Raw genomic sequence first — 19,596 nt, 5'->3', positions numbered from 1 at the left:
CTGAAGGGTGTGCATTAAAACACACGTGGCTTTTCAGGCACACTTTTAAACACACTGGATACTTCAGTTGCAGATTCCCTTGAACTGGATGCTAGTAGATCTTTACATATTGCAAAAACAATAATGTAATAATTAAGTAATAATCTGGCAAAGTACCGTAACAGCTTTCACCCCTAAGAACATATGTCACCTATACCGTTGACACACGGAGTTGTCTGTTGCAAGATTTCTCCGCACTTGGTAACAATTGTAACAGTTGAAGTTGCACCTGAAAAAGCAACATAGGTGAATTTTCAAAGGGGAATTTCTCATGGTTCATAACTAATAATAAAATAATAAAGCTATGCCCATGACAAAAATGCCCGCAGGAGATAGCACAGGACAAGAACGGGGAACCCGGACTAGCTTTTTAAAGGAGATATAACATTCTAAGACTTTGGAAAAATTCAGCTTAAGAAATAGCGTGAATAACACCTATTAATATTTGTTGCGTGTTACCCTGTGTCGAGCTGTGTGCCACGTGCTTGGTGTCGATTTTTAAATTTCATCCTCACGAGTCTCTACGAAGCAGGTGTTTTATTATCCCTGTTTGTTAGACAAGAAAGCTGTGGCTCCAGAAAGCGTCTTGCAAGGTCATTCAGTCTCCAGCAAGTGGGGAAAACTGGATTCCAGCTCACGCGGTCAGCCTTCAAGCCGTTGTTCGTGGCCATGTCCCTTGCCTCGTACATCATTTCTTCCCACAGCAGAGGTCACAGCAGGCCAAACCCAGCGTTACGTAACAGCGGTCACTGCCGAGCGGTTACTCAGGATTGTTTTACGTACCTTCGGGTAGTCTTTCATGTCATCCCCAAACCAGCTCCACGATGTAGGTGGCGGTGATCATCCCCATTTCACGTATGAGGACAACGGACATTCAGGTGGAGTAGTGTGTCCCAAATGCTGGCAGGGCTAGCATCCCGCTCCGGGCAGTCTGGTCCCGGAAGCTACTCTCTCAACCTTTAGGCTAAGAAGTGCAGCTGTCCGCCGCCATTTTAAAACCGGGATGTTTCACACTATGAATAAAGATGTCTGACTCCTCTTAGAAGACAAAACAAGATGGGACGATGGGACAGTACTGGTTCCCTTCCACCTGGCAAGGGTCACTTGGCCACCGTGGGTAGCTGCTCGCGGTAGACGGCTGTCTCCCTCCACTACCCCTCCCTTTCACTGCTTTCCTTCCTGCGTCCTCACTTTGGGGGGCATTTAATTTGCAGTCTGGGCATGGGGTCTCCCTGGTACCGGAGCTGCTTCCGCAGGGGTCTTCCTGTTGTATGTGTCGGTGCGAACGGCATTCCCCACAAAAGAACGACAAACTCCTCCTCGAGGGTCTTCCTCCGTCCCCTTGCCCCTGCATCTCTAGTGTTGGCACTCAACCAGGCAGGGAGCATGGGAGGCTTACAACCTTTTCTCTCTCTGCCTGGTTGGTAGCAGTCGGCCGGTGTTTGGTTGGCCATGACCAAGGTGGCAGCAGCATCTCCAGGCCTTGGCACACAGCTTGGTAGGCTGTTGTGTGACCCAGAGACCCCCAATCTCTGTACGCGTTAGAGCAAAATACAACTGTAACACCCGGAAGTGAAGAGAAATATTTTGGCAGGTCCATGCCTCCTCAGCAGACTAGAGCATTCTACCTTGAGGGAGGATTTTCTAAGAGCTCCGTCTTGATTATTTGTTCCACGTTGGGCCAAACCAGTGTATTATTGGTAAGATAATGAGTGGCATTCACCCAGGGGTAATCCTTGCAGGGATTTTGATGATGCAGTAAATCATGAGAGTAAAGCCTGAGTGGTTTATGCCATTAAAACCTTGGGATAGAATTAGACTTGTAATCACCACTTGCCCATGTTTTGTCATTTGTGATAATTATAGTAGTAATAATCCGTGTATTGTTGAGAAGTAGCAGTCAGAAGCATCCATCAATTTTTTATCGACACCAAATCAAGTTGATACTTCATCTTTGCTGCAAAAATGTAGATTGCACCAATTAGTCTAAAGAAATTGGGCAGTCATTAGCAATGAAGTAAGCAGTTAATCTACAGAATATTTCTGGTTCCTCTGATGCCAACAATCCCTCTTAATTATGTGGAATATTGCGAGCGTCTCTGGGACTCTGTCGATGGTGCCATTGTTGGCTTAGGTTAGAGGGAGCATCCGCGTCCCTGCTTTTATTTAAAAGAATGCACTGTTACCTCCCAGCCCCCTCCTGTGCCCTTCTGAGCTTCCAGGCAAATTTATTCTGAAGCAGAACACTCAAACCAAAGCAGTTGGCGTTTTCTTTTTCTTATTTAGAAATAGGGATTTTCCCCAGTGGGCTGCTTTCAGGGATGGTGTGTTAGCTTCCCATCTCATCCTTGTTACCTCTTCTTGTTCACCTTACCCAAATCATGGAACAATCATCTTGAAAAGAAAGGAAGGAAGGCAGGAAGGGAGAAAGGGAGGGAAGGAGAGAGGGACACACACAGAGAGAAGAAAGACCGAAAGAAAGAGTCAGAATTTGAAAGAAAATCCAACCAGTTGTGAAGAAATCCTGGTGCTAATGAGCTTTCTACGTCTGCCTCAAGTCTTTTCCCCAGGCTATCCTGATCTCCCTCTCTAGACATTTTCAATCGGCACTGCCCATAAATTGTACTAAGCAGCTGAATAATGTAGTGTGGAAATTTCAAATGTGTATATATATATATATATATATATATATATATATATATATATTTTTTTTTTTTTTTCTATTTAGGAAGCAAGACTAGGAAAGAAAGAACTCACCCCTAACCCCCCACCATGACACCAACCTCCATAACTCATAACGATCTTTTGGTAGATTTTATTGCGATCTCTTAAATGTACTCCTGTGTTGAGTTTTGTTGTTGTTGGTCTTTTGGTGTTATTACTAAGTTGACCCTTGAACCATGCAGGGTCAGGAACGCTGATCTTCTGCACAAAAATCCCCATATAACTTCTGACTCCCCCCAAAACTTAACTGATAGCCTCCTGTTGAAGGGAAGTATTACCAGTAACATAAATAGTCGATTAACACATATTTTTGTATGTTACATTTATTATATACTGTATGCTTACAATAAGGTAAGCTCTAGAAAAGAAAATATGAAGAAATCATACAGAACAGACTTAACAGTATAGTACTGCATTTACCAAAAAATGAACCGTGTATAAGTGGACCCGTGCAGTTCAAACCCATTTCTGTCCAAGAGTCAACTGTATTCTCTTTTTCAGTTGTCATACTAATTTTTTCACTTTGCTAACAATTGCAGTAACCATTTTCCATGTATGAATAGTACTCCATCAAATATGGAGTGTATATTTATCCAGGTTTTAGATCATTTCCCTGAGATACATTGCCCAAAGTGAAATACTGGATCAAAACTGATAAGCTTCTTTAAAACTCCCAATAGAAATGGACAAACTGCAACCCAAAAGGACTGTACCAATTTCAAAAAGCCCACCAGTAATTTTATACACGTACCAGCTTCATTTTAGTGAATGAGATTTGAATTCAGATGTGTTGGCATGCTTGTAGCTAAGCTAAAAATATAAATTGTACCCCTCCATATATGGTGCTCTGACTCAGATTGGCTTAAACAGGGGCAATTATTATCTCATGTTACAGGAAGTTCAGAAGTAGGACAGCTGTAGGTGTGATATGATCAGAGGCCCAATGATGTCACTGATGGCCTAGATTCCTCTCTTTTAAGCTCACCATTGTAACCTTTACCCTCGTGCTGGCTTCCTTCATGTTTCAAATGGCTGCAGCTGCCCCAGGCATCACATCCAGATGTAGAAGCAACCGAGATGGAAAGAGATCAACTCTTCCAGTGCCTCCTTCTCAAGAGTGAGGAAATCCTTCCTAGAAACTCTCAGTTGACCTTCTTTCCGGTCTCATTGCCCAGATCTGGGTCAGACGTTCGCTGCTGAACTGAAGATTGCCAAGGGAAATGGAAACAACATTATTGGCTTTATTAACCAAGATTTTCTCTTGAGCTGGCAGTGGCGTCCATTTTCTCGGAGTGTTGAATGCGTGAATAAAACAGGGGTTCTGTTAGCAACGAAGAAGAAGGGAATGGTTGTTGGGGAGAGAACCAGTAGTGTCTCCCTGATTTTTTTTTTTTTCTTCATTCTCTGGCACACTCTTAGAACCAGTTAAAATTCTGTAGTTCACGCGTTTAACAGATATGCGCAAACTATACGTTACGTCCTGGGCTTCGGCCTCCGTGTAAGGTCCTCGTGTACTGTGATCATGCTTCGTGTTTCCTTACGTTTTCCTAAAAACCTGCCTTGGTGCAGCTCCCCAAAGATGGAAATCGGGACCTCCTCTATTTTTATAAACTTTTGGCATATAGGTCTCCGAGGGAGAGACTTAGCACTGGCTTTTCGGTTAGAGAATTCCTGTTTGGTAGAGATTTAACATCCACTGCTGACACTGTGAGGGCTTCTGCTGAGACCCAGGGTTTACAGCCTGATGCAACAAGCCTCGGCTGCAGTCTGAATTACTCAGGCTCAGGAAGTCTTATTCCACCGCACAGCCCAGCATTTTGAACGTTTCACTGCTCATTAGCCCCTCCAGCAAAAGACCAGGAGAGGGGAGGGTGGGGATCAAGGAATTCCTTTCAATCGAATACTCTTGTTTCACGTAGTTGGAGAAATGGCTGAAATTGCCTCCTCAAAGACTCTTTTTGAAAATAATCTAGTTTATCTCTACACTCATTTTGCCACTAACTGTACAAATTATTAGTATTACGTTTTATTTAAAAAAAAAAAAAAAAAGGCAGCAAGGTAAGAAAACACGTCCCTGGGTTGAAGAAACCAGCCTAGTTACTCCATGCCTGACAAATGCAGTACTATTTTGCAGTTCTTAAGTTGAGTCATAGGGTGCAGTTACCATCTTTTTATGAATGCCTGACTTGCAGATATCTTTTGCCACCAGAGATATCAAGGTGATCTTGGATCAGACCTGCCCGTTCCTGGGGCGCCTGGGTGGCTCAGTCGGTTGAGCGTCCGACTTCGGCTCGGGTCATGATCTCGCGGTTTGTGGGTTCAAGCCCCGCGTCGGACTCTGGGCTGATGGCTCAGAGCCTGGAGCCTGCTTTGGATTCTGTGTCTCCCTCTCTCTCTGCCCCTCCCCTGCTCACGCTCTGTCTCTCTCTGTCTCAAAAACAAATAAAACATTAAAAAAAAACATTAAAAAAAAAAAAAAACCTGCCCGTTCCTTCAGCCAAGTAGACGAAAGCCCAAAAAACCACCCATTTCCTACCTCACCATGATGGAGTCATGGCTTCTGTTGTTATTCTGGGTGGAGACAAACACAAAAAGCAAAAAAAACCCCACCTACTGTACTTGTATACTTTTTGTTTTACAGTTTGTAAGAATTTTTACAACGTAATTACATGTTCTAATTATGAGATTACATACATTTCTACCACTTACATAATCAAGTGTAATTATACCGACTACTTGAACAGACAGTGATAAAAATTACTCGAAGCAAAAATTACACACAAAAAAATGCCGTTTCAGAAAGGCTTTTGGAGCATATACTCCACAGCCTCCCAGAAGGTGGGTCATGGTGAATACAATAAATAGCCTTCAGTAGCTTAGTTGTCCTCGGTAGGGCACGACGGATGACTCGTATCATTTTGGAAGCCTCGTCTTTTTAAAACTGTTTTTCAGACATAGCACCCGTGATACCTATCATCGCTACCCGTGCAGAAGCTGGTTGAATTCCGGGTTTGTCTCCTTCCCCTTACCTCCTGTGATTCTTTCCCTCTCTCCCTTCCGTTCTCTTTCCTCCTCCCTACCGCCTGCCTTTTATCTAGGGGCCCGGAGAAGGATTTGAAACAGTAGGCTAATGGGGACAAATGAACTTGGATTCCTGGGACGTTATTTCCCACTCGAGTAATCCTTGGATCAAAATGTTCGAAAGCAACTGGCTTGTAAGAGTTAACGTTATGCTGAAAATTTTCTACCTTACTCCTCTGACCGTGGACGAGATCGGAAGTCAAGATCCATTGGGTTTCATGGCCCTTAGGAGCATCTGTAGCTTGGCGTCGTTGTGGAAGAGAAGCAAAGTAGAGAGAGGAAAGTAAACACAGACTACAGTGTAAGCAAAATGAGGAACCTTTAAAATGAAGTATGATGTTACAGACAGTTCCCTAGAAACAGCATGCTATTTCTTATAATTGTTTCTTTCATCACTGAAAACAAAGTGTATTGAAAGGGTCATTTTTCTGCGAGTCAAGTCCTTTCCCTCCGGTGTTTTTTTTCAAGACATTTGTTTTAAGCAAAATGTTCTAAAATACGATTTTAAAACTTACCTATTTGCGACTACCGTTAACACCGCTAGGGTGTCTCCAGAACCTTTCCATCACTTCCCATGTTAAGTCATCTCTTGATTAAAAAAGAAAATAAAATCCCTAATCACCTGTCCCGAGTTTACAATTCAAAGCAGTTGTTTTTGGACTAGCCAGTCATGTGCTCCTAAAGACAACATCTCTTAGGTGTGCCGTTCATCGTCCATATGGAGCAAATTAGAGAGAGGAGGGGAGCTGCCACTGTTTCTGATTGGTTACGGTAGTATTAAAAAAAAAAATTGACTCACCCTGCTCTGGAGAAGAAAGATGGATAAAATGCTCTTTGAACACACTAGTCTTTTTTTTTTTTTTTCTTCTAAATGTCGGTACAGAAGGGTTGCATTTATATTTGGCTTTCCAGACCTGTCTCTTGACCTTCTAATTACTTTATTTGAAACAGCACTGAGGGTATAATAAACCTGGAGGTTGCCTCTCCTTTGCTTTATCATAAATTAAAGCTGCCGGTTTGTTGAGGTGAAAGTGGAGGCAGAATGTTCATTACCACTCAAGTGATGGCTTGTCAATAGCAGTGCTTTTTAGTTTGTTCTAGTCAGCACTTGCTGTGCATTTTGTTGGACCACTGGGAAATAAATACAACAAGATTATACGTTTGGAATACCACAAGAGTTCACAGAAAAAAAAAACACAAATGATAAATTATACACTTGGTAGAAAGTGACATGCTATCTTGTGCTATTAACAACCAAAGATAATTGCAACGAATTGTAATTGCAGTTTGCAACTTACAGTACAGTGTGTCCAACATCAATCTTAATAGTGAACAAAGCAATTTATATTAAAACTTAATTCACTTGGTAACTTTCTGCTGTATACACGGGAGCTAACAGATGTAGCTTTTCAGAAAGTTCAAAGGCATTTGAAACGTGGCAAGAAATGCTAATGCAGTAAGCCTTGGAGAAATATTGCATTACTACTTGTAATGAAAACAAATGTATGTCATTATCTCCTACTTTGTGTTTATTTAATAAAATATGCAGTTTGCATGTTGGTGAATTCAGCGTTTCTGAATGGATATGGAATGATGTTCTATTTGGAATCAGAGGCCATACAGGACTAGCAATTATGCATCCAGTATAAATAGTCTGCTTTACGATTTTAGTAGCATGCCCCTTAACGCTTCACCGGGTTTTGTATGAGGTGTAACAGCAAACTGGAGTAACTTTATTCATGACTTTCCTTAGATTGGATGTCTTTGAAGCAAGAAAGGGAGATCTCCTGGAATTACTTAAGAGAACAAGCATATTTGTTTTGTGAGCTTGACTGATGGCCAGTAGAGCAGTTGAGTGAAATCTCTAAACTGATTAGGGCTTTAGTTCAAATAATCTTCTACCTTTTTCATTAATTTATTCCTTAATGCTATTTTGCTGCTCTTCTACCAAGGATAATAATCTCACACTCGCTGACCTCCATGAGTGGATGACCTAGAGCCCATAACTAATCTTATTTATCTCCTGACCAGCCGAACTTCATTTACCTTGACTGGATAAAGAGCCTTGCAAGTTCCTAAGCTTCCCCTCCTTCGTAGCTTTCTAGTTAATCTACAGTAAAGGGAAAGATGATAGGCTTTCCCAGTCAAGATCCAGAAGCATCCGGGGACAGTGGAAACTTCTGGCCATTTCTCTTTCTTTCTTGAGCCCTACTCTCCTAACGCAACGACTTTCATTTTGAAAGTCAATTTCCAGCCATGGGCCATATGCACACGTTGTCGAATTTAGTTTTAATTGTTGAGTACACGTACATAGCATTTGATATTCCGCTTTCTTTTGTTTAATACCAAAGTGTTGCCCATGTTTCATAATTTAATAATTGTGCATTTTAGTGACAGTAATTCATTAAGTTTCTACACTGTGTTTTGCCTAAGCACTCCCCGTTATTCAAATTGTTGGGTTACTTCCACTCGGTTTCACTATTACAGATACTGCTGCAATAAAAATTTCTTTCACTGTTTTGTTTTTTTTTTTCATTTAGATTATTTCTCCGGAAAATATTATTAAAAGTGTAATTATTAAGCAAGCGATGTAAACATTTGTGTGGCTTTTTGCCTTATCACATTACTGAAATAGGTTCCCGGACTACTTTATAGTAGTTTATATTGCCTCCGGCAATGTTGGAGGACTACATAATTTTGTCACGGCAACACTGAGATTTATCCTGGTTCTTTCATTTATAAACTAAAGGATGTTGAGCAAGTTACTTAACCCCTCTGCCTCGTCTGAACCCTCGTTATTCCCCATCTGAATGAAGGTCACAATAATGGCGCTGAACTCATGGATCGTGAGGAGTATTACAGTACTGTGCGTATGTAAAATTTGGGGGACGGTGTCTGCCACATAGGAGCGCTCAGAAAACATTGGCTGTTATTATTCTTACCAAAATCTAATTTTTCTCCTTATTGAATATCACCTATGTAGGCTGCCATCTTTAAAGGAAATGCTGTAGTAGTCCATTGAAGCTTAGTGGTCAATAGACTCCATAAGCAACCTCCGTCTGTATTGAGTGAGCACTTTAACATTGCTTAGGCAACGAGCCACGAGGAAGAACTCTGCAGGAGTGAACATGCTGTCTGTAAAGGAGAGGCTTCTGGAAGCTCCTTCTCTTAATTTGTAATAACGAATAATAAATGGCTCTGATTCCAGAACAATCTAAATGGGCCTTGAAGCCCCAGGGTTCTGGGGTGCTGATCCTGTGATTCTTGCATTCCGTGAGAACCCAAGCCCCCCACCCCCCCACTTTAAGGAACTGGCCTCTGCATTAAATAATGGCACTTTTTATTTGTTGGTTTTTAAAGTAAGACAAAGAACTGGTCTCCTGGATTCCTTAATTCTGGAAAATTGACTTCAAATTTATAAATTTTCAAAGAAAAACTGTAGCTAATTTTATTATTCCACGAGATGATGTTGATGAAATGCATCTGCTACATCTCACTGAGATGAGAACGCCACCTTCCGAAGCAGAGAGTCAGAGCGGCGAGCCCTGGGTGACCCCCGAGCCCCCCCCCAGCGCCCGGTCAGGCAGCATTCGCTGCCCACAGTAGAGGCTGGAGATTATTCGTTTCTCCAGACCTTCTTTTAAACCAAAAGAAAGTGGATGCCTCACGTTCCCTTCTGATGAGAACTTCTGTGTTAGAATTCTGTGGTTGCGAGCAACAGAAAGAAATGCTGGCTAATTTAAGGAGAACAAAAAAAAAAAAAAAAAAAGCAAGAGGGTGGGAGGTTCTCTTTTGAGAAGGATACAGGGTTATTTATAGTACCACGAAGAGTGCTCAGCAGGACAGGCGGCAGCCCCAAGCATCCAGGCAGGAAGAAAACACAGACACTCATCGGGGTCCTGCTGTTGGAAGGAGTAAGCTCTACTCCACTCAAGAATCAAAGTCTGACAGGGCCCAGCGTGGATCTTGTGCCTGCCGCCCAGCTAGGGGAGGCCACAGGACCTTGATGATAGTCCCACTAACACCGTGCACTCCTGGGGGCTCCTGGGCGGCTCGGTCGGTGAAGGGTCTAACTCTTAATTTCGGCTCGGGTCATGATGAGATCATGATGAGATCATGGTTTGTGTGACGGAGCCCGCATCGGGCTCCGCGCTGAGTGTGGAGCCTGCTTGGGATTCTCATTCCCTCTCTCCCTAGCCCTCCTCAAGCCCCCCTCCAAAGAAATAAATAAACATAAAAATATTATCAAAAAAGAAAAAACAAAAGACTGCACACTACTGGAGGAAGAAATTTCCTAAAGCAAGATTGGAGTCCTATTGCTCGAAGAAGGGGAAATGGAGGCTGGGCCACTAAAAATGACAAAGGTACACTGAATTTCTTAAAAGACTGTATTGCTCTAGTAATTCCTCAGCAGTAACGATTAGGAAAACAACTAAATGGCTTACAAACACCAGGAAGTATTTGGACCGCTCAGTGGCCATTGTCCATGACTTTAGCCCTGGAGATAACTAACAGATTTTTTATTACTTGGTATGGACACGGAAGGCTCACATCAAAAGGCATTTTGTGGGAGAAATGTCTCACATTTGGCTGCAAATATCACAGGCCTGAACAACAGAGGGATTTATATCCGCTTCACGTGAAAGAAATCCACAAAGAGTAGGACCATCATGGCAGCCATACCACATCAGCAGTGTTCATGGCTCCTTCCGTGTTTCTTTCCGCTCTGTCCTTCTGGCATGGCTTCTGTCTTCAGGTCTCCTTCATGATCACAGGAGAACCACGGCAGCTCCTAATATGTCATGTACGTTACTGGTAAGGAAAAGGAAGAAAGGGAGGGAAGCCAAATGTGCCTGACCCTTGAGTCACCCCCATCCCCCTTTTAAGGAACTTTCTCAGAAGCCCTACCCAGCTGTCGCCACCTCCGTTCCATCAGCTGAAACGTGATCACCTGGTCACCCCTGTTGATAAAGGAAACAGGACTGTGTTTTAGCCAGGTACGTTGCTACTCCCAACAAGGTCAGGATTCTCTAAGGGAGGGAGAAGAGGAGCATGGGTGTCAGGAAGGCAAGCAGTAGTTTGTGGCTCAGACCCTTGCCAAAATGGACAGCCTTCAGCTCCGTGAACTCCCCTGCCAGTCCCGGTATTACCAACAAGAAGCCAGGAGGGTAATAATGAAGCATTTTCTAGGGGAGGGAGAGAAGTGAGCGGATTGAGTGATGAAAACTTTAGGTCATTAAATAAAGTTCCAACATTTTCTTCTTGCCCAAAACATTCACAACAAACTCTGCGGAACAGGAATTGAAGGGAAATGTACCACGCCATTTTTCTTTAGCCTTTTTGCAATGCAACAGGACAATCGATACAAATCTTTGCAGTAATCATATATTGATTTTCCTAGAATATAACTCCATTTAAAGCACTTTTATCCCCAAGAGTAGAAACATTGGAGGCTATCAAAGGAGGAAGTAGGTTTCCTTGACCCCATCTGCGGTGCACAATTGATTAACAGAGGATAGTTATGAGCGAGAGAGAGAGACAGAGAGAGAGACAGAGAGAGGGAAGAGAGAAGTCACCGCAAGGTTAATACTAGCTAAAGAGAAACACGATTGTAGGACATTAGGCTTTTGGTAAAATCGTAAGGTCGGGAAAAGATAATGATGCTCTCTAAAATTGCATGAGATTTTGAGCCCTTCGCATCCTCTTCCTGTGACCCCCACACCCCCAAGAGCCACCACAGCTGAATTTGGGGGGATCGGCAAAGCTGTGAATGATTGATATGTTTAGGTTCAGGGCTGGTAAGCTGGCTTGATGAGGGAATCAGTGACACTGTTTCAGTTTTTCGTGAGTCACTTAGTTATTAAGCACTAAACTCAAACTCTAACGCAGGCCAGATTGAATGTGTCTTTGCTTCAGCCGAAGCTAAAAGAAAAAGAAGAATTTATGTTTTAGAAAAATTGTTTTAAAACTCTCATTTTCCTTCTGCTTTGTAAGAAAACAAAACGCCAAAAGAAATTTTTTTTAAATAAAAATAAAACGGGCGCCTGGGTGGCGCAGTCGGTTAAGCGTCCGACTTCAGCCAGGTCACGATCTCGCGGTCCGTGAGTTCGAGCCCCGCGTCGGGCTCTGGGCTTATGGCTCAGAGCCTGGAGCCTGTTTCCGATTCTGTGTCTTCCTCTCTCTCTGCCCCTCCCCCGTTCATGCTCTGTCTCTCTCTGTCCCAAAAATAAATAAACGTTGAAAAAAAAAATTAAAAAAAAAAAAATAAATAAAACAAACCTACCTTCGGCAAATCCCATGAGTTTAGGTCAGCTGACTATTTCTATTTTTTTCTAATTTTTTAAAGATATTTATTTATTTTTGAGAGAATGAGAGAGACAGAGTGGAGCAGGGGAGGGGAAGAGAGAAAGGGAGACACAGAATCCGAAGCAGTCTCCAGGCTCTGAGCTGTCACCAGAGTCTGATGTGCGGGGCTTGAACCCACGAACCCACCAGGATCGTGACCTGAGCCGAAGTCTGACGCTTAAACAGCTGAGCCACCCGGGCGCCCCTAGGTTGGCTGACTATTTCTGTGTGTAGATGTCGTCCTCCCAGACACAGGAAAGTAATTGGATGGTAACGCTGGGAAAAGACACGCAGGTTCCACTCCGCCTCTGGCCCGAGAGGCTGGGATGTCGCCAAAACTGAGGACGACGCCTCCTGAAGCAATCCTGAGTCACCCTCTCTCCCACACTCCTTATGGAAAAGGCAAGAGGGTGGCCTGGCATGCGCTTGTTTCCAGTGTACTGTCCTCAGTGTCTTTCTCTCCCTAAATCCCTCCTGTTTTTTGTGTCACGGCTGGGTTCGCACAGACTCTTTATTAAATTAGAAGGTGTGTGCGGCCTCATTCTCCTCCACAAAGTCTTGTGCTTGATACTGTTTATTTTACTAGCAACTTCTTCGGGAGTTTGTGTTTTGCTTTGGTGGTGTTCCCCCCCCCCTTTTTTTTTTTTTTTTGGTTTGGCTTCAGGCAAACCAACCAGCACACATTGTCAGATAAAGTATCTTATCTGTCAGCAGCACCCTTGTGAATTAATCATAATTCAATAGGCTTACTAATCAAGATTCGAGATGAATGTTTTGATAGAGCAATCAGATTTGTCTAATCTATCATTAGTTGACAGTCGCTGCAGGCAGGGTGTGAACTTGGCAATGGCAGCCCTGTTTCTGATCCCTTTGGCTGGGGCCACCGGTTGGGTAGCTGGTGGTAAGTGTGGTCCCAGGCCTTGCAACCAGTGAAGTTCCGTTTCTTACTCTCCCCGCCCACCGGTTTTCAGAATAACATGGGGTGGAGTCCTCTCGTGAACCCCCTCCCCAGGTGATCAACAGATTTGGGGACATGGCGTTCCCTTTGTCATTTTTACCGGTAAACAAAGGTGTGCCAAGCCCCGTGACCAGCCTCAAAGGTGATCGATTTATGGGGTCACTTGCAAATAGTGGCCAGAGAAAAAATAAACATAACAGATTATTAAATGTGGTTGACTGCAGCCCTGTGTCACCTGCCTCTAAAACCTATACCCCATTTGACGGAGTTGTCTTCTTGGGGGAATTTACAGCATAGCTTGTACATTTATTCCATAGGATTGCATAAGTAAAAGCTTTTGTTGTAGATCCATACTTCATTGTACCTAATGTTTCAAGTTCTGGGATAAAATTCTGAACTAATATACACTGTATATTACTTGGTAGTCACTAGTGTGAGAAAAGTAAGGATGGGGTTATTTTGTGGAGGAGTCTTTTACCAGTTTTCCTTCTCTTCCTGAGGTTGGTATTAGCATGAAGATTGTATTACTATAGAAAGCTTGGAAAGTTCCAGAAAAATCCAAATTCCTACAATCCCGTCAATATTAACAACATTTCACCCTATTAAAACTCGATTAATAATGGCATGGATACCTCAGTGGGTCATTGCCTGACCCTGTCATCCCCAAAATGTAACTCTGCCTGGCACGCGCGCAGGAAGGAAATCCAGAGGAATCCAGGAAGATGCTGCTGGTCTCAAGGTTTCAGTTTCTGCGAGAAAAGCACATGGGGAAACTCGCTTAGGCTGTTAGTGTGTCTAACGTGTTGGAAGTGACAACTTTTCGATTTCACAGGCATGTCGCAAGCCTTACTAAATGAATGCTAGCCACACTTCGAGAGATTTGTAGCTTGGGTGATTCAGACAAGGGCCGGTGGAGAGTTACCTAATTAGACTCCAGGTGTAATTATGTAAGGCGTTCCAGGCAGCAGCGGGCTGTGTGTTAATTAACTTTCATGCTGAACATGCAGTAGCACCTAAACAAAGAATGCTTCACGGATGAAGAAAAGCTCCTTACTTTGCCCTAGCTGTATTCACCGTCTCCCAAAGCTTCCTTCCCTGTCCCCTCTTTTTAAATAACTTAAAAAAGAATTGTTTTTATTCTAGAGAGAGATAGAGCACAGGAGCAGGGGAGGGGACAGAGAGAGAGAGAAAATCTTAAGCGGTCTCCAGGCTCGGCGCCGAACGTGACGTGGGGCTCGATCCCACCCCCCTGGGATCATGACCTGAGCGAAATCAAGAGTGGGGATGCTCAACCGACTGAACTACCCAGGCAGCCCCACTTTTTTTTTTTTTTAGTTGAGACATGAGGCATAAAGGCATGTTGTCTCGTAAGAAGATCATCATCTGTCCCTACAACTCCCTTCCTACTTTCCTCCATAATTCCAGCACATTCTCTGGAATGATCTTTTACAGGGCTAACCGTGTCTGTATTTATCCACCTATTTCTCTGTCACTGGTTTGTAAAATCCGTATGATTTCCCATCATGATTTTTTTGGCTGTCCATGAAACTCCACAGGTCTCTTTTTGTGCTGAAGAAAGGAATGATACCCACTGACCCGCAGGATTAGCTCACCTCCCGTCAGCAGTCTAGTGCCATAGGAGTCCTCCTTGGCCGCTCTAACGAACAACAATGGGAAAGGCATCGGTTAAAGAATATTCTCTCTTCTATTGGGGCGCCTGGGTGGCTCAGTTGGTTGAGTGTCCAACTCTTGATTTTGGCTCAGGTCATGATCTCATGGTTTGTGAGATCGAGCCCCATGCCGGGCTCTATGTTGAAAGTGTGGGGCCTGCTTGGGATTCTCTCTCCCTCACTCTCTCTCTCGCTCTCAAAAATAAATAAGTAAACATTAAAAAAAAAAAAAAAAAGAATATTCTTTCCTCTAGTAAATTAATCCATGGCTTCATTTGTGCCGTTTCTGCTGTCACTTGCTGCCCGAGTTCTTAACTAATGCATTAAAGTAAACTTTGCAAAGCCATATAAATCAACTCTCCGTGCTTGCATGAGGAGAGACTTGAGGTCATCAAATAAGCACTGTGTGTGGATAGTGACCAGGCAATTTTCCAGGCTTCTCCCTGTTCTCAAGTGGGAAAATCCCATTTTGAGTTTCCCTGTTCCTTCTAATCCCATCTCCTTGACATCTCCCTCTTCATTTTGCTACTAATGAAGTCTAGGACGACACACAGGACCACTCAGTTCATCCGGGAGATGAAGCTTCTAGAATTCTACTTCTACAATTCTGTCTATGAAAGCATGAAATTAACATAGACTAAGGAATTGCCAGAAACATTAAGAATAGATTGGATTCAACACCCTTTTTTATTCTGGTACCTCTTACCAGTTATGAGAAAGAAATGTTTCAATTTTACTGCCTAGTACTAATAAACAGGTGCAGGTGTTGGAAGAAAGGAATAATAAAAACCTTTGTTGGATGAAAAGCATTATTTCATGCAGCACTGTGACATTACAGGGAAGGCCTTCACATAATGCCACCTTAGGGATAATAAGGGACATTGGAACAATTTTAGTGCTACCTTTGCATAATTTTCAGTTGGGTGAAACTCAGTCTTCATTGTCTCCCTCTACCCACCGCCATCCAATGTGGATCAGATCAAGCCGTCATAGTCAAAACGAGAGCAACCAATTTTGACCAATCACTTGCTCTTTGCAAGATTATGTTTGCTGCATTGGGAGTAGGCTTAGACATCATTCCTGTCCCCAGAGAGTTTACCATCCGTTGGTGAAGATAAGACATAAAAAACCTGAGAAGTAAAACTCTAATAAAGAATCTAAAATACAAGTTCAAGACGACACTAGGGAAGATGGGTCACATGACAATACATGACTGTCAGATGCATTTACAGATTTCTTGTAGAAGAAAAATCTTCAACCCTTCTGATAGTAAGGGTTCATAGATACCAGTTGTGAATTCGGAGCTGAAGTATTATTCTGCAAAAATGCTTTTCAATTTTGAAGGGCCAGTGCAAAAGAGACACCTGGTCTTTGTAACTGGTAAAATAATTACTTGGATTATCATTGAAATAAAGGCATAAAATTTTAAAATTCTCATAAAACTCATGGGCTTCTGAGAAAATGCCAGTGGTACCTCACAGACCCAGGACAGGTGGTCATTTCATTAGTGAGTTCCAAGTTCAAATGGTAGGTTCATTTCAAGTTACATAGGTAATATTTTAGGGAAAAGATAGAGTTCAGATAGAGTTAAGATGGAGACAGATGTATGGGAAGAGGTCCTTTCAAATAGGTAAAATTTCTGACGAAGGTCAGAATAGGATTGTATAAACCAGGTTCCATGTGTTAAGACTTTCTGGCTGAAACAGAATGTTCAAGAAACGGAGACCAGATATTTGGGAACTACCAAGAGATGGCTGAGTTTTTGGAGGCCTTCAAAAGTTTCCAAAGCTGAGAAGGGACATGATGCTGGAGATATTTTAGGGAAGATTAGTTTGGAGGCTGGGTGGGCAATGGATATGGGCTGTTCTCATTTAAAGGGTTGTATTTAGAGAAAAGCCGTGTTCCTGCAATGAGGTGACGTGGCCATGCATTCAGGCGGAGTAGTGGTAACAGAAGAGTATGAATTTCAAAGGACCTCTAATGGAAGAGAACTTCATAACCAATTGGTTATGGGGATGAAGAAGAGGAAAGAGTCAAGGGTGGTACTCTGATTTCAAACTTGGAAGGGAATGGACATTTGGGAGAGGGGGCCGTGTGCCCCAGCACTAGCACAGGGAGAAGGATACAGTCCCATAAATAGCTGTGGCTAAGACCCAAAATGCAAAGAAGGAAGCACAGCCTTGACGTTTTCCTGGTTGCGAAAATTACAAAATTACCCCGCGAGGGATTATTTGATCTTTGCGTCAGCTCAGTGACCTGAGGTACAGTAATACCTAAAGTAGAAAGCCGGCAATGGAAAGGAAGAGATTTCCAAATTTTTTAGGGATTCTGCTATTTTAGCGTGGGTTAGTAATTACCTTGACTTTCTTCGTACAGGGCTTTGTAGTTAAGGACCTGTTCACGCCCTCACCAATTGACAGCCAGATTCCCCCTTCGTTCTATTTAGGTTAAAAGATTTTTATATCACCTTGGTTTTCAGAAACTGACAAACTGCCAGTGGCCTGTCAATTCCGGACTGACTTTTTTTTTCACCTGCTCACAGAGATACTATTGTCTTCGGAGAACTAGTGCTTTTCTCCAGTGATGTGACTAAGCCCATGTAATCTTGGAAGAATTGGCCACTTTATGTCTAACAGAGACACGAAGGTGAGGCTGTGATACTGGGAAATCTCAGGGTAACACCCTCAAGTTTGAAGAGTGAGGGGAACTGAAGCAGAAAAGCCCTGTACATTTTGTCAAACCCATTGCCCAGATGTAGATCTCTAGATCTGGGCAGAGGTTGAGTTGAGTACATTCAGTGTCCTAGTATACAACCGTCTTTAGAAAACGTGCACTCGCGGCGCCTGGGTGGCTCCGTCGGTTAAGCGTCTGATCCTTGATTTCAGTTCAGATCGTGATCTCACAGTTCGTGAGTTCGGCCCTGCACTGGGTGGGCTCTGTGCTGATGGCATGGAGCCTGCCTGGGATTCTGTCTCCCTCTCCTCTTTCTCTGCCTCTCTCCTGCTTGTTCTCTACCTCTCGCAAACAAAAGCAAAAACGTGCATTCATCCCATTCAAGAGAATTGGAAAAGCCCCGTGTTGGTTGGACACGACTGAGTCCTGTGAGTCCCAAGCAATGCGACTTTTTAACAGGCAAATCGCCTTTAAAGTCCTCACACCTCTTCGAGCGTCCGACTTGTGACGTGTGCAATATTTGTGTTGCCCTGCCCACGCGGTAGCTACCTCAGCATCCCTGCAGAGCGGGGAGGTATAAAAGGGTGCTTCTGGGGCCCACTGCCACTTCGTGAGGGCCTAATGGTCATGCTTGCCAAGTTTTGAAACCAGTTACAAATCAGAAAATAAAAAATTAAAGGCGTTCATCATTTCCCCATTACCGAATGCTATACGTGAAATCTTGCACTCACCTTTTTAAATAGACTTTGCGATACATATCAACTTCTCTCTCTCTGGGAAGGCACGTATTTGTAGAACCAGGAAATAAAGCTGCTCTCAACAGCACTTTTCTAATAAAAGATCTCGTTGCTTTTCCATCTTAAAACCCAAGTTTAAGAGCTTTTATGATTCTGAAACGAAAGGAATTTCCTTACCATATGTATATGGTATATGTATATGTATATGTATATGTATATGTATATGTATATGTATGTATATGTATATGGTGTATTAGTACGTATGTATTAAATGTATATAGTATATTAGTACATATATATAGTATATTTTATATATATACTATACTATACTATAGAATATATATATTAAAAGAGTGATGGAAATTTTTTGCCAAAGAAGGTACCTTACCTTGCCATCTCAACATAGCCTATTGGCATGAATGCGGCGAAAGGAGGAAGCTTTTATTAGGAAATAATCATTTCCAGGGCCGCTACAGTCATCATCCAGAAACTTTTCCTCAAGGCTGAGGACAGTACTGTACCCTGGAACCTGTTTAGCCACAGGTGGGGAATGTACTGAGCTGTTGAGACCAATAGGACGGTAGGACCCTATGACCAGGTCAAAGAGTTGTTCTGGTAGTTTTAGGATCTTGAAAAGGGTCATTAACGCTTCCAAGCCCCTAAAGTTTCTTTCTTTTTTTTTTTTTTTAATATTTTTTTTTCAACGTTTATTTATTTTTTGGGGGACAGAGAGAGACAGAGCATGAACGGGGGAGGGGCAGAGAGAGAGGGAGACACAGAATCGGAAACAGGCTCCAGGCTCTGAGCCATCAGCCCAGAGCCTGACGCGGGGCTCAAACTCACGGACCGCGAGATCGTGACCTGGCTGAAGTCGGACGCTTAACCGACTGCGCCACCCAGGCGCCCCCTAAAGTTTCTTTAATTCTTCTGGTGCTATACTTTACAATCGTATAATCGTATTTCCCATTTGCACATAAATTAGCTTGAATGCGTTTTTCATAATAAGCTGTTGGTCTGTAGCTCTGTATATTAGAGTCTCAGCCCCCATCAGCAGTGTGTGATTTCAGAATGAGGTACATTCAGGCACCAGCACCACATAAGTGGAAAAATAAATCCTTTCCAAAAAGTATATGGTCACCATTGTCAACGTGTAGAGTTTGGGATCAGCCATTTCAATAGCACGCTTTGTATTACTTTGTAACCACAGAGTTTAGAAAATAGAGTGGCTCCCAAGTTTTTCCTTGTCATTCAAAAGAATGCACACATCTCTCAAAGTGACTGATATTCAGCAGGAAGTGCCTTATTGACTGAAGGGGATAGGATCTGTCAGTTTTGTTATTTTCGCTCTAAAACAAGACACTGTCTTTGG

General features: G+C 42.9%; 1 protein-coding gene across 4 annotated transcripts in view; it reads left to right on the top strand.

Annotated features, from left to right (window-relative positions):
- Positions 1-19,596, top strand: part of FTO (FTO alpha-ketoglutarate dependent dioxygenase) — a 394,888-nt gene that overhangs the window by 311,416 nt on the left and 63,876 nt on the right. The window contains exon 9 of one of the 4 annotated variants that reach the window (XM_086689418.1): positions 3,744-4,248. The exons of the other annotated variants lie outside the window; for them this stretch is intronic. Coding sequence (XP_086545544.1) covers positions 3,744-3,756 — 13 coding nt within the window. The 3' untranslated portion in view covers positions 3,757-4,248. Of the gene's footprint in view, positions 1-3,743; positions 4,249-19,596 lie in introns of those variants that run through there. 4 annotated transcript variants of the gene reach the window in all.

This window comes from Puma concolor, chromosome E2, assembly GCF_028749965.1.
Source record: "Puma concolor isolate L17-30 chromosome E2, mPumCon1.1.hap2, whole genome shotgun sequence".
Lineage (NCBI taxonomy): Eukaryota > Metazoa > Chordata > Mammalia > Carnivora > Felidae > Puma > Puma concolor.
This window is presented reverse-complemented; position numbering and strand designations above follow the sequence as displayed.